At 43.5% G+C, this 12,900-nt stretch overlaps 2 protein-coding genes across 2 annotated transcripts in view; one reads left to right on the top strand and one right to left on the bottom strand.

Annotated features, from left to right (window-relative positions):
- The window catches only part of col17a1b (collagen, type XVII, alpha 1b), a gene marked incomplete at both ends in the record, with an annotated part of 36,114 nt that extends 28,905 nt beyond the window's left edge, over positions 1-7,209 (top strand). Inside the window, 12 exons of the mRNA XM_080548931.1 lie at positions 177-290; positions 431-626; positions 1,173-1,304; positions 2,628-2,789; positions 2,968-3,084; positions 3,187-3,366; positions 3,798-4,115; positions 5,503-5,730; positions 6,099-6,275; positions 6,358-6,438; positions 6,911-6,991; positions 7,160-7,209. Of these exons, the coding sequence (XP_080405057.1) occupies positions 177-290; positions 431-626; positions 1,173-1,304; positions 2,628-2,789; positions 2,968-3,084; positions 3,187-3,366; positions 3,798-4,115; positions 5,503-5,730; positions 6,099-6,275; positions 6,358-6,438; positions 6,911-6,991; positions 7,160-7,209 (1,836 nt within the window). The remainder of the gene's footprint in view (positions 1-176; positions 291-430; positions 627-1,172; positions 1,305-2,627; positions 2,790-2,967; positions 3,085-3,186; positions 3,367-3,797; positions 4,116-5,502; positions 5,731-6,098; positions 6,276-6,357; positions 6,439-6,910; positions 6,992-7,159) is intronic.
- Positions 7,210-8,360: 1,151 nt separating this feature from the next.
- The window catches only part of slka (STE20-like kinase a), a gene marked incomplete at its 5' end in the record, with an annotated part of 39,251 nt that continues 34,711 nt past the window's right edge, over positions 8,361-12,900 (bottom strand). Inside the window, 2 exons of the mRNA XM_080548932.1 lie at positions 8,361-10,659; positions 11,173-11,286. Coding sequence (XP_080405058.1) covers positions 10,513-10,659; positions 11,173-11,286 — 261 coding nt within the window. The 3' untranslated portion in view covers positions 8,361-10,512. The remainder of the gene's footprint in view (positions 10,660-11,172; positions 11,287-12,900) is intronic.

Consider the following 12,900-nt stretch of genomic DNA (forward strand, 5'->3'; position numbering starts at 1 on the left):
TCCCCCTTTGTTACTAGTAATACTAATTGTATTGTTTTTATTTCCAAGGGGATGCTGGTAATCCTGGTTCTCCTGGTGTTTCTGGCTCTTCAAGAGGTAAAGTCTCACCTTTGGCCCTTGTTTTCCATAGTTAACTCTAAGCAGTACGTCTATCCTAACTGCCTGTTTTTCAACAGACACAGTTTCAGGCCATCCAGGGTCACCTGGTCAGCCGGGTCCACCGGGTCCTCCAGGCAGATCAGGCTCTGGTTCTAACATTGATGTGGGTCAATATGTCCAAGACTATCTCAGTAAGTAAAGCATTTGATTACAGTTCTCTTGGGTTAATTGCAACAAGATTTTGTTTTGCCATTCTAGTTAGATCATTTAGAGCTTCCCTGAACTGCGCTAGGCTACTCTCAGTTAAACGTGTGCTGTTTGCCTCCTGCAGGTAGGACTAGGAGTTCAGGTGGTTCTCCAGGGAGCCCAGGAGCCCCCGGCCCCCCTGGACCCCCAGGAGCCCACGGAACCCCAGGCTCCTCTGCTTCTATGGAGGAAATGTCCTCCCGTGTCATCGCCTACCTACAGCGTAAGCCCCTCCCCCTACGTCTCTGCCATACTTTGTTTTAGTATTGAGTACCAGGATGGTATGTGTTGCGAATCCTAGATGTGAACCGGGCTTTAGCAACACTCTGAATGATACCATTGATTGGTAATAGCACAGATATTGTAGAAGCACCCACAGTGTCAGATACAGTGTCCCCACTATATCTTGTTTTATTGTTCTCATCTTGTTAAGTACTAGTCAAGTCAAGTCAAGTCAGCTTTATTTATATAGCACGTTTACATACAGAAGTGCTGAACCAAAGTGCTTCACAGTTGTAAAATAGATAAAATGCAGACAATAAATAAGATGCACAATGCACACAATACAATGCAATACAAGATATGGTAAAGTTAAAAGAGAAGATAAAAGGACTAAAAACAATAAAACAATAAGACAATAAGAGCCAGGGACCTACAATAAAAACTATAAAATAATAAAAGCCAGGGACCGATAGCTAGGTGGGGGAGAAGGCTAGGGAAAACAGGTGTGTTTTAAGGAGGGATTTAATCTCCACTATATATTATGATGTTGATGAGTGATAACATAGAGTAACCCAGTAAGTGTATTATCTACTCCGATGTTCCAGGTTCAGGATCAAGCTTTAGCAGTGGAGGCGGTGCTCAGGGTCCGCCAGGCCCCCCTGGACCTCCTGGAGCTTCCGGCTCGAGCTCTGGCTCTGGATCAATGTCTGTCCATGACCTCATCGCCTTGCTACAGAGTGAGTACTGACTGTTGCTAACCCAATTTGACAACAGTGTTATCCACTTAAGCAATAAGGTGCGAGAGGCTGTGCTTTATCGTGAATAAAATTACAGCTGCGCGGCGTTGTTAGGCAACCCATCAGCTGCAACTGTATTCATCATAAGTGCCTTATTGCTTTTCTACAATGGTTAACCAAACAAAATGGAGAATTGTAACAAGAAAACAATAAACAATTTATTGCGTGATTAGATTGTGATGGGTTTTGCCCTGCGCTTCGAAAAATACTTCTCAACACGACCACTGTTGTGAAGGTAATGTGATAAAAGAATCTTCTCAACTTGATTTCGTTGTATAGTGCTTATCATACACTCTGCGATGACAATAACGTTGAATCTAATCTAATCTAATCTAATGACTTTTCCTAGATATGTGCGTTCTACCACCCCACTATCCTTACATTTTCTAAATCACATCAGGATAAGCTAGTATAAAGCTATTTTGCAGTTTTTCTGTGTAGGAGGCAGGCTAATTTACAAGAGGCGCCAACTAGTGGTCTTTGTGTGTCAGTAACAGCTTCCCATTCTTAAGACTATGGTCATTTGACCCCAGAGGGGGCGCTAAGAGTAGGTGAACATGGCGTGGCTCTAAGCACCGGCCGCTAGTGCATGCTGCCCACCGGGGCCGGGGTTCGTATCCCGGCTCGCCAGATCCAGATATGGCCGAGGCACACGGGAAGCGGCATATTGGCCGGCCGCTTCCGAGGGGGGGTATAGGAGTATTTCTGGACTAGGATCCGTCGCGCAACACCGCCCCCGTCTGGTGCTGGAGTAACGGTACTGGGCTCGAGGAGCCAGTCAGCCTAGTCTGCCTGGCGGCCTCCTCTGGGACTGCCGGCCACGGGGTCGGGCGGCGGATCCTTCGCAATAGGCAGGGGATAATTGAATGCTAAGTTGGGTTAAATTGGCTACCAAATTGGGTGAAAAGGGGATAAAATCTGAAAAACAAATTTAAAAAAAAAAGAACATGGCGTGGCTGTCCTAGTGTTCATTCCAAACAAGACAACAGAGATGAGACATTGGAGACGAGACAATGCTCCAGAGCTGTGTTCATTTGACCAGTGATCGCTGACACAAATTGCCAATCCACTTGCATTTGGACATCCGATTTGCACCGGCTGACAATATAGAGCTATGAGGATGTGTTTGCACTAGATCACATTGGATTTCCTACTTTTGTCTTTCTTTCTTCTTTCTCTGTATCTCTGTATCTCTCACTCTCTCTCTCTCTCTTTGTGCATCTTTGTGTGTGTATGTGTGTGTGTGTGTGTGTGTGTGTTTAGGGGATGATGTGAGGCGGTATGTGATGGGCCCTGCAGGACCACCAGGACATCCTGGATCACCAGGACAACCTGGAGGAGCAACAGCAACAGGAGGAGGAGGAGGCGGCACGGCCAGTTACAACACACAGGAAGTGGCTAACCACGTCTTTAGAATGATGAACGGTAGCCAGACAAGTTCTTTTCCTTTTTCTTTGTTGTTGTCAATGAAACTTCTTAACACATACAATTTCAAAGGATACTCATTGTCTCGCATACTGTAACAGGACCTTTTTGATGGAGGATTGATGAAGGTGAATTCAAACTGTAAAACCTTCTCTCTTCTCTGGTGATGTTGTTCCAGAGCGAGGTGTAGGTGGTAGTCAGGCTGGTCCTCCTGGTCCTCCTGGTCCTCCTGGGTTACCTGGTTCCTCTTCCTCCAGCAGTGGAGGTGTGGCTGACTACTCATCACTGCTGAGAAGTAAGGCCCAACATAACACGACACAACACAACACACACAACACGACACGACACAACATAACAGAACACTCAGTCTTACACGCCTCTCACTGCCTACATTCAGGCTCAGAGTTCCGTGCGATGGTCGGGCGTTCAGTTGGGACCGCCGGCCCCCCAGGTACCCCAGGTATCCAAGGACCCCCCGGGACCCCCGGTACCCCCGGCACCTCAGGAGGATCCCAGTATGGGGGCTCTGGGGGCTCTGGGGGCCTCAGGATGGAGGACATCCAACGCTACCTCCAAAGTGAGTCACTTACAGTAGATGATATATCATGTACTGTATATTCATTCTTTTATATATTTATATTGGGCGCATCTGGCTGATACTGTAGGTTACCCATCTGTTATTGGACAGTTACTGCACATACACATTGTCATCTGGGTACAATAAAGACTAAAGCTGTCCAGGATGTTTGCCCCTCCGAGTTGAATGGTAGATTTATTTGGAAGAATCAATATAAAAAGAATCATATAAGTATACCAATCTCACCTTTGGTATATGTCTTGGCTATGCTCATAGTTTGGGTTTGTGTGCTATTAAAATAGCCAAAGAAAATCAGCTTGAGATATATTTTCCCCATTCATTTTGAAACAGACTATTGCTTTTGAATTGAACCTACAGTAGTTTAGGTTGTGATGCTTGTATGGTTGTCTCTGATCAGGTTCTGGATTCAGTGGCCCCCCTGGCCCCCCTGGGCCCCCAGGCCCCCAGGGACCTTCTAGTAGGTCTAATGGTGGTGGCCACGCTGGCCCCCCCGGCCCCCCTGGCCCCCCAGGACCTTCTAGTAGGTCTAATGGTGGTGGGCACGCTGGCCCCCCTGGCCCCCCAGGCCCCCCAGGACCCCAGGGACCTTCTAGTAGGTCTAATGGTGGCTCCCCTGCCCCCCCTGGCCTCCCTGGCCCCCCCGGCCCCCCAGGCCCCCAGGGACCTTCTAGTAGGTCTAATGGAGGAGAGAACTACCCACGAGAAAGCATCCGAGCAGAACTCCAGGAGTACCTATCCAGTGAGTAACAACATACAGTATCTCACCCTCATATTGAAAGTCCATTACATGACCTCTTTTTCTAGTTTGAACTATGTATCCTGAACAGTTTTTTCAGTGTTTGGGAAAGCTACTCTGAAATGTAACTACATTACCAATTACATTAAGAGGGAACTACACTAAAGTTACCCTTGAGAGAAGTATAGTTTGTCAGACTAAAGCTAGTTTGACAAATGTGTTCACTACATGAAAACAGCTTTGTGCAACACATGACACTCAGTTACAGAAATAGTGGGAAAATGGGAATGACTGAGGGAATGAATAGTAAGGTCCTTACTATTACTATAAAGTGGGGGAAATAAGTATTGAACACATCAACATTTTGTCCAGTAAATGTATTTCCAATGAGCGTATTCAAGTGATATTTGCACCAGACTTTGGTATTAACTCTGTGCACGCTCAGCCCGCAAGACTCCACTACTGAAAAAAAGACATGTTAAACCTTGTTTAAGGTTAGCCAAACAACATTTGGACAAGCCAGTGAACTACTGGGAGCATGTACTCTGGTCAGATGAGACCAAAATTTAACTTTTTGGCTGTCACACAACACACCATGTTTGGAGGAGACATGGCACTGCACATCACCCGAATAACACTATACCAACAGTGAAGTTTGGAGGTGGAAGTATCATGGTGTGGGGCTGTTTCTCCTCTCGTGGTACTGGCAGACTTCATATAATTGAAGGAACAACGAATGGAGCCATGTACAGAGAGATTCTTGAGATGAACCTGCTGCCATCCACCAGGATGCTGAGGATGAGACGTGGGTGGACCTTCCAGCAGGACAACGATCCAAAGCATACAGCAAAGGAAACTCGCAATTGGTTTCAGAGAAAGAAAATCAACTTGTTGGAATGGCCCAGTCAATCACCTGACTTAAACCCAATTGAACATTTGTGGAAGCATCTGAAGATCCAGATTCACAAGAGGGCCTCCCGCAATCTTGAAGATTTAAAGACAATCTGTGTAGAGGAATGGGCCAAATCACACCTGAATACTGCGGGCAATTAGTTACTTCATACAGAAAGCGCCTTGAAGCTGTCATTACAAACAAAGGCTTCTCCACTAAGTATTGAATTAATTTCACTTATTCAATACTTCAATACAGTTCAATACTTTTTTCCTGTTTCATTCCACTTTATTTATACACATAACTTTATTTACATATGGACTTTAATGTTGAGATTTTGTCTGGATTGTTTGAGTTAACACCAAAGTCTGGTGCAAATTTCACTTGAATACATTTACTGGGCAAAATGTTGATGTGTTCAATACTTATTTCCCCCCACTGTATATACAGAGGGAAGCGTATCTCTGAGTGTTGTGCTGTTTCCCAGGTGAGAGTATACGGCGCTATTTCATCGGCCCCCCAGGACCTACCGGACCCCAAGGCCCCCGTGGTCACAAAGGAGAGTCGTCCGGTACGGTTCAGCCGCAGCGGTATGACCACCAAGGTCACCCCCGCTACCGTTACGACCCTGAGAGAGATCAGAGCGATGTCGGGAGCCTGACTGAGACACTAGACTACTCCAACGTTGCCCTACGAGTAACAGACTACATTAGGAGTGAGTAGATCACTGAAAGAATGTTGAACCTCTGGAACGTTTCTCTGTAATGTTGTGACTTAGTTGCTTGATAGTATGACGTGCTTAGTGCTGTGACTCCTGCTTAGTAGTGATGCTGAAGTTTCTGTTCAATTCATCTGAATTTACAGGAGATAGGAAGTAGAAAACATGTCAATTTCAGTGTCGTGACTTCACAGAAATAATCATGTTAAATAATCAGGTGACTCTAATAAGGGGCTTTGATCAGAGACATGATCGGTATCGTAGTCGAGTTTGCACAGTGACTGTGGTGGATGGAGCTCTGCCTCCTGTGAGGTCTAGAGTAGAACAGACTACAGCATGTCCTCCTCCTCCTCCTCCTCCTCCAGACCAGGGGCTGCTGCAGGACGTCCTGGCAGAAGCCCCCCAGCGAGGACGAGGGATCATGGAGGTCCAAGGCCCCCCCGGCCCCCCCGGCCCTCCTGGCCCCCCTGGGCAAATCCGCGTCATCGGTTCCCACGGTTCCAACGGCAACGTAACTGCTGACCTTATGGACGTTTTCAGAAGTGAGTATATAAGTTTGTAAAGATTGTTTGTAAAATGTATTCCAACGTAGATCAGTGTTGACTAATTCCTACACTCTTGTAGCTCACGGCACGATTCCTGGACCTCCAGGAAGATCAGGACCAAAGGGAGATAGAGGGTACCCTGGACCCAAAGGAGACAGAGGTACTGTACATTAAGAGGCCACCATAACAAATATAATGTTGTCTACACCTGGAGACGTTGTACATGCATTTTCATTTTCAAATATCAAGCAATAGTTGAATCGATCACTCAGCCATTCAATCAGCCAATCCAAAATCATATCAGCATTAGTGAGTTACAGCTATAATAACTACCAGTCGGATTGGTCAGTCTTACACAATGCAAATGGACTGCCATTGTTACTACGGTGCTCTCTCTCTATATATATATATATATATATGTTACGATACATGTGGGAAAACTAGGGTTAGGGTTAGGTGCTATGTCGACTTGGTACATGCTGGCATGTCTAACCCTAACCCTATCCCTATCCCTAACCCTACCCCTAACCCTAACCCTAACCTTAACCGTACCACCTTAGCACCTAACCCTAACCCTAGTTTTCCCACATGTACCGTAACATATACATCTGTGTGGTATTTTCTACCTGCAGGTGAGGGTGGCCGTCCGGGCCCATCAGGACTGCAGGGGCTCCGTGGGCACGATGGAACCAGAGGAGAGAAGGGCGAGAGAGGTACACTTCTATCCTTCTTTCTGTTTGTGCTTAACGTCAGTTATGGGACCAGAGGGGGGTGTTCCATCAACGTCACTAAAGGAAAATCCAGGCTTATTCTGGAAAAAAAATAAGGCTGGATTGTTTTAGAAATTGTGTGATATAAATCTTGCCTGGATTGTCCTTTAGCGACGTTGATAGAGTGCTCCCCTGCACACATGTTGATCAACGACCACTAAATCCGGATGTATAAATGTAATTACTTTAAGATCGTTAACATTTTTTGCACCCACTGTTGTATTCGGTCTGGCAATTTTGAGGGCACCTAAATGTTTTTATCCCTCACTTTTCTGCACTCCCCAGGTGACGTCGTGGTTGGTCGTCGTCGTAGGAGCATCGGTGTTGTGTAACATGTTAACCATCAGTGTAAAGGTCAAACCAACGCACACGTTCACAGGTTTTATTTCTATTCCAGTTGGCCTGTAGATAGTAAGACATACTGTACAATAGCCTATAGAGGCAAATGTAGATTTTCTCCACAGAGATAAACTCTCCTCCTCTCCTATCAGATTGCACAGCTTGTTTTTGAGTGGGAATATAGTGGAAGACATTTCAAAGACATTTTAAGGATGGTACTACAGAACGGTTTCCGACTTTGATATTCTACTACAGTATGTGGGTGTATGATGCTTGTTTACCAATCTTTCTAGAGCTCAGGGCTTGCTCTAATTCTCATAGGAAATAGATTTCCAAAAATAATAGTACTGTACTACTGGATTTTAGGTCATGTTCTATTTGCACTTTGCTATCTATTTCTGCGATTGATTCATTTTAATTCATTTCAATGGTTTTAAGTTAGGGTTGTGTGTTGCACAATGATGTCTGTCACATTCATAACATAGAATATATTACATTAAGGGGTTGTGATATTACATTTAATAGTAATTTATAACATCACCCAAACTCTAACCCTTTCTTATCCAACTTTGACCTCTGACCAAATGTTAGCCACATTCCAAGTTTTTAACCATTTACAATAATCTAATTGTTCAGCCTAACATGCTAACTGCATATGATCCAATGACCCTAACAAGATTGGAATGTATTTTGTATATGACAGCACTGAAATTGACTTTTTTTACTTGTTGATGTGGGAGTAAGTTATGTAACCAAAATAGCTTTTTTGTACCTAAAACTAAATAAATGCTACAAATATACATGATGGAATTTGCTTTGTCCTTGAGATCATAAAAAACAACAACATTCAAATAACGTTTCATATCTTGGAGACATCAAGTCTTGTTTTGTTTTCATATGGAATTATCAAAGATGATTCAAAACAAAAATATACAGCTAAAGCTACAGTTTCATATACAGCTAATGTTTTATTTACAACACACATGTCCATGTATAAAGACACTTAAAACTTAGTTTACCTGACTTGAAAAATGCATATGATTATTCAATATGGTAATTCAGAAATTCCATCGATATGTGACAACTTGAAGAAAAATCATAACAGGCTATTTGAAAATCCATCCATCCATTGACTTGCAATTCATTTCTCCATGTACTTTACTAGATACAATTCTTTAAAAAACAAACAAACAGTGTTGGTGCCTTGAACCTTGTGTGCACTATGGATCAAATTACCCAAAATCTCAATGAAAATCCAGCATGAAGATTATGTCATTGTGTTAACTCAGTGTTATGAATGGTTTTCTAGGACCTGTCTTACTACACAAATCATGAGATGCCAGCCTGTTATACCAAAGTTTCCTATCAGATGAATTAAGCATTCATTCATGCAATAACAATGTCGGTTGTGGAGGGTTTAGAATACACTGATATAGCTCTTGTTGTTGTTAAGATCTTGATGTTGATAAATTAGGACAGAATAATAACTTCCATTTACAGACACAGTATCACAATGTCCATCCCAAGAATAAAAAAAGAGGAGCAAAACATTGAGTACAGCATACAACATGACATGTACACTGTATACATTATTTAGAAAAGTATCATGAAATAGTATGGGCATATTTGAAATCAAAAGTATAAGTAAAAAAAAAAACAGCATGCAATCGATCCCCTGGTTGAACGATTCAGTCAATTTGCAGTGAAATGGTAAATGGACTGCACTTATATAGCGCCTTTTTTGCTCCTCCAAAGCTGCTCCAAAGCGCTTTACAACGGCCTCTCATTCACCCATTCACACACACATTCACACACCAATGGCGGCAAGCTACCATGCAAGGCACCGGCCCGCTCACTGGGAGCAGTTTGGGGTTCAGTGTCTTGCCCAAGGAGACTTCGACATGTGGCCAGCCGGGGCTCGAACCGCCAATCTGCCAACCTTGTGATCATTAGACGGTGGCTCTACCTCCTGCGCCACAGCCGCCCCCCGTTAATATGTAAGGAAAAGGGATGGGGGTGGTAAAAAAAAAGTGCCTTGAAAATAGAGCAACTCTATTGCATTCTTCCGGACTGTTTAGGTTAAAGGGACGTCTCTAACTGCATATTCTAAGCTCATGTAGAACAGTGCAACAACGTGATTCACGGCTTACATTCCTTCACTTTTATACACATTACACATCTCCGATCTTGTTCATATTTGTGTCCAAAATACATTCAAAAACAATACGGTGTCTATAACCATACCCCGAAAAGTCTCAATGAAAAGACAATAACACACGTCTAACCGGCAAGTGATGATAGTATGCATAGAGACGGAATACAAGAAGAACAATCGTGATGAATTGTCATTCGACTATTATATAACGTCCACCGTCGACAGTAAAGTAAGATTCCAATACCACAGTGTCTAAAATAATTGACATAATAAGTACATTCCTTCAAATTTGAAACAGAAATACATCCATATAGCAATGAACCTAAGGATTAATTCAAGCAACAGCTTATTATCCGTTATTAAAAATGAATGTTGGACGTTAGGCTATGATTCGGACACATGTCTAGCCGTGTTAGTGTAAAACACCTCAAGGGGGAGACCGAGCAGCAGTTAACAGAGCGAGCCTGAAGAACAGCAGACTCACGAGTTCGTCAAATAATTTAGGCACTGGGTTATTTTATACTAGTACAGTATTTGATACTTGCATGTATTATGTACATTTGGGATGAAAGTCATATTGACCATAAGTTTGCCTGAGCCATGTAGAAAGCTGTACATAACCACGCTTAGAAAAGTGCAAATGTATTTGTTGAAAACATTTCCCATTGAGCTTAGTGAGGGGTGGAACTGGAAGATATTCTTTTTTCGGAATGATACATACTTATCAAGGAGATATGGTGAGCAGTATTCAGCACCCCTCTGTGTGTGTGTGTGTGTGTGTGTGTGTGTGTGTGTGTGTGACTTTGCAATCGCACTAACCCAAGCGCCACAATATAACCACTGATTGTCTGAGAGTTGAGGACAGTCAGGTTTATGGTCCGTGGTCCTCCTTGCCACCAGGGGGAGACAGTCTCTGAGCGCAGCCGTGGTGAACGCCATGCCTGGAGGGCTGTAAGGTCTGAGCTGAGGGCTATAGGCCTGAGTTGTACACGGTTGGGATAGGGTAGAACTTGGAGATCCGGCTCTGGGTTGTGGGGTTAAGGCATTCCGACTCGCCACTCATCTTGAAGAAGACTTCCTGCTCCTGGAGTTTGCGTGTAAACTCCTCCTCCAATGCCTAACACAACAAAGAATTCCACTTGACATCCAAAAACAACATCTTCTCCAACCAATCAATCCAGTGTTTTGTTTTTAAAATGTGTAATATATAGTAGTAGTACTGTAACATTGGGGACTGCAGGTCTCTCTTGAGAAAGATAATTCGGTTGTTAAGTCGTGACGTGTTTCCGGGTCCAAAGTTGGCTGAGGCACTCTCTTCGAAATGCCTCAGTAATACTAATAATTCATTATATTTATATAGCGCTTTTCCGAGGCTCGCTGACAAATATGGGAAAAACGGGAAAGTGCTGTGTCCCTTGTTGTATGAATAGATCCGAGTCTAAAAAACGATTGAACTGTCATTCTACCGTTGTAGTACACTGGTACTCTGGTGCTTTAGTACACTGGTACTCTGGTGCGGGGAATTTCTGGTTTGGACCCGGAAATTGCTTAACGTCACGTTTGACGTCAGACTTAACAACCGAATAAATAAAGCTTAAAAAAGGTTTGATAACTGAGGGTCTTCTCTCACCTTCTTCCTGGGTCGTAGTTTCTCTCTCCACTCCTTCAGCTCCTGGCCGTGTTCCTCGTCCAGCTCCTTCAGCTTCTGGGTCTCGTGTTCAATCAGGAGGTGGCACTTCTCATTCTGAAACACAGACCACAGTCTAAAGCCTTCTCATTCTGAAACACATACCACAGTCTAAAGCCTTCTCATTCTGAAACACATACCACAGTCTAAAGCCTTCTCATTCTGAAACACATACCACAGTCTAAAGCCTTCTCATTCTGAAACACATACCACAGTCTAAAGCCCAGACACACACACACTCAAACATTTGCATATTGTTGAGTTTCTGCTGCAATTGTTGTTGTTTTTTCATTTCTAATATTATTATTATTACTATTATTATTATTGAATTGCACTGTTAATTGCTCGATTGTTGCATTGTTGATGAGTTGCTTGCCCTAAAAAGCATTTAATTACGCTCTATTTTGTATATTGTGTACTTGACCAGTAACATTTGACTTGATTTGGTTACCAGTCACACCTGAGTATATGTCAATCACTGTGAGGGTGAGGCAGTCTCAGTCACACCTGCGTATTCAAAGTTATAGAGAGACATAGAGATGTTACCGTCACAAACCCTCCTCTGGCTGAAAGGTAGGTGCTCTGTGTCTGCTTCTCCTGTTGTGCGGAACTATAATATAGTTTTATATAATACATATTCAGTTTATAAAAAATACATGTATACAATTTATACAAGAACTCGAAGAATTAACACCTATATATTTCCAGTTCTTGACAATTGATATTGTAGAACTTTCATTAATGTGGACTTTGTACCCTAAAAAAATCATCTCAATGTACTTTGTGGATAAATAAAGATAGTTAGATTAATAACATTTTTATAATTATTTCAGAATTCTCAGCTTCATCAACAATCTTGTTCTTATCAGCATCTCATCTCAACTATGTGGCTGAAGATACAACCTCAGCTGCAGAATACAACTCTAAACTCCACTAACTCCACTGTCTCCGGGGACCCAGGCTTCTTTAATGTTTGTGATGACATGATGGTAGGTAGAATAATCTGGGCTGTTGTCGGTGCCGTCTGTTTCCTGTTTGGGGTCCCTGCATGTGTCACTGTCCTTTGGGAGCTGTTGCAGAAACTCTGGAAAGGCACCCCCATCACCCCCAACCACGTCTTCATGCTAAACCTCACAGTCATGGACTTGGTCTTCTTGAGTTTCATCCCCCTTCGAACATGTAACTTTCTCATCTGGTCCAACATGACCATGAAAAAAATAACTCATTTCATCAACTCTCTGACTTTGAGTGGAAGACCTCTCTTCATGACGTGTATCTGTCTGGACTGCTACCTGGCTGTGGTGCATCCAATCACGTACCGCGCCAGAAAGGGCCTGACCTCCAGGGTTCTGATGTGTGTTGGTGTCTGGGTTATCACGGTAACCTACGGGACAGTCTTTGCGGAGAGAGTGACAGGAATGTGGAAGATCCTCTGCGTCATCCTCTGCGCTGTAACTATCCCGACCATCAGCCTCTGTGACTTCTTCATCCTCAGGGCTCTGAAGAGATCTGACCCTGGAGGGCGAGGCCTCCACCCCCAGAAGAAGAAGGCTCTTCAGATCATCGTCAACAACAGCCTGGTCATGACATTTTTTTCCTACCTTCCTCGCTTGTTGGTGTTGTCTTTCAGCGCCCTGATACCCATCAGTGTCAAAGTGTTCATGTGCTTCT

Source organism: Nansenia antarctica, assembly GCF_963989245.1.
Source record: "Nansenia antarctica genome assembly, chromosome: 19".
NCBI classification, from domain to species: Eukaryota; Metazoa; Chordata; class Actinopteri; order Argentiniformes; family Microstomatidae; genus Nansenia; species Nansenia antarctica.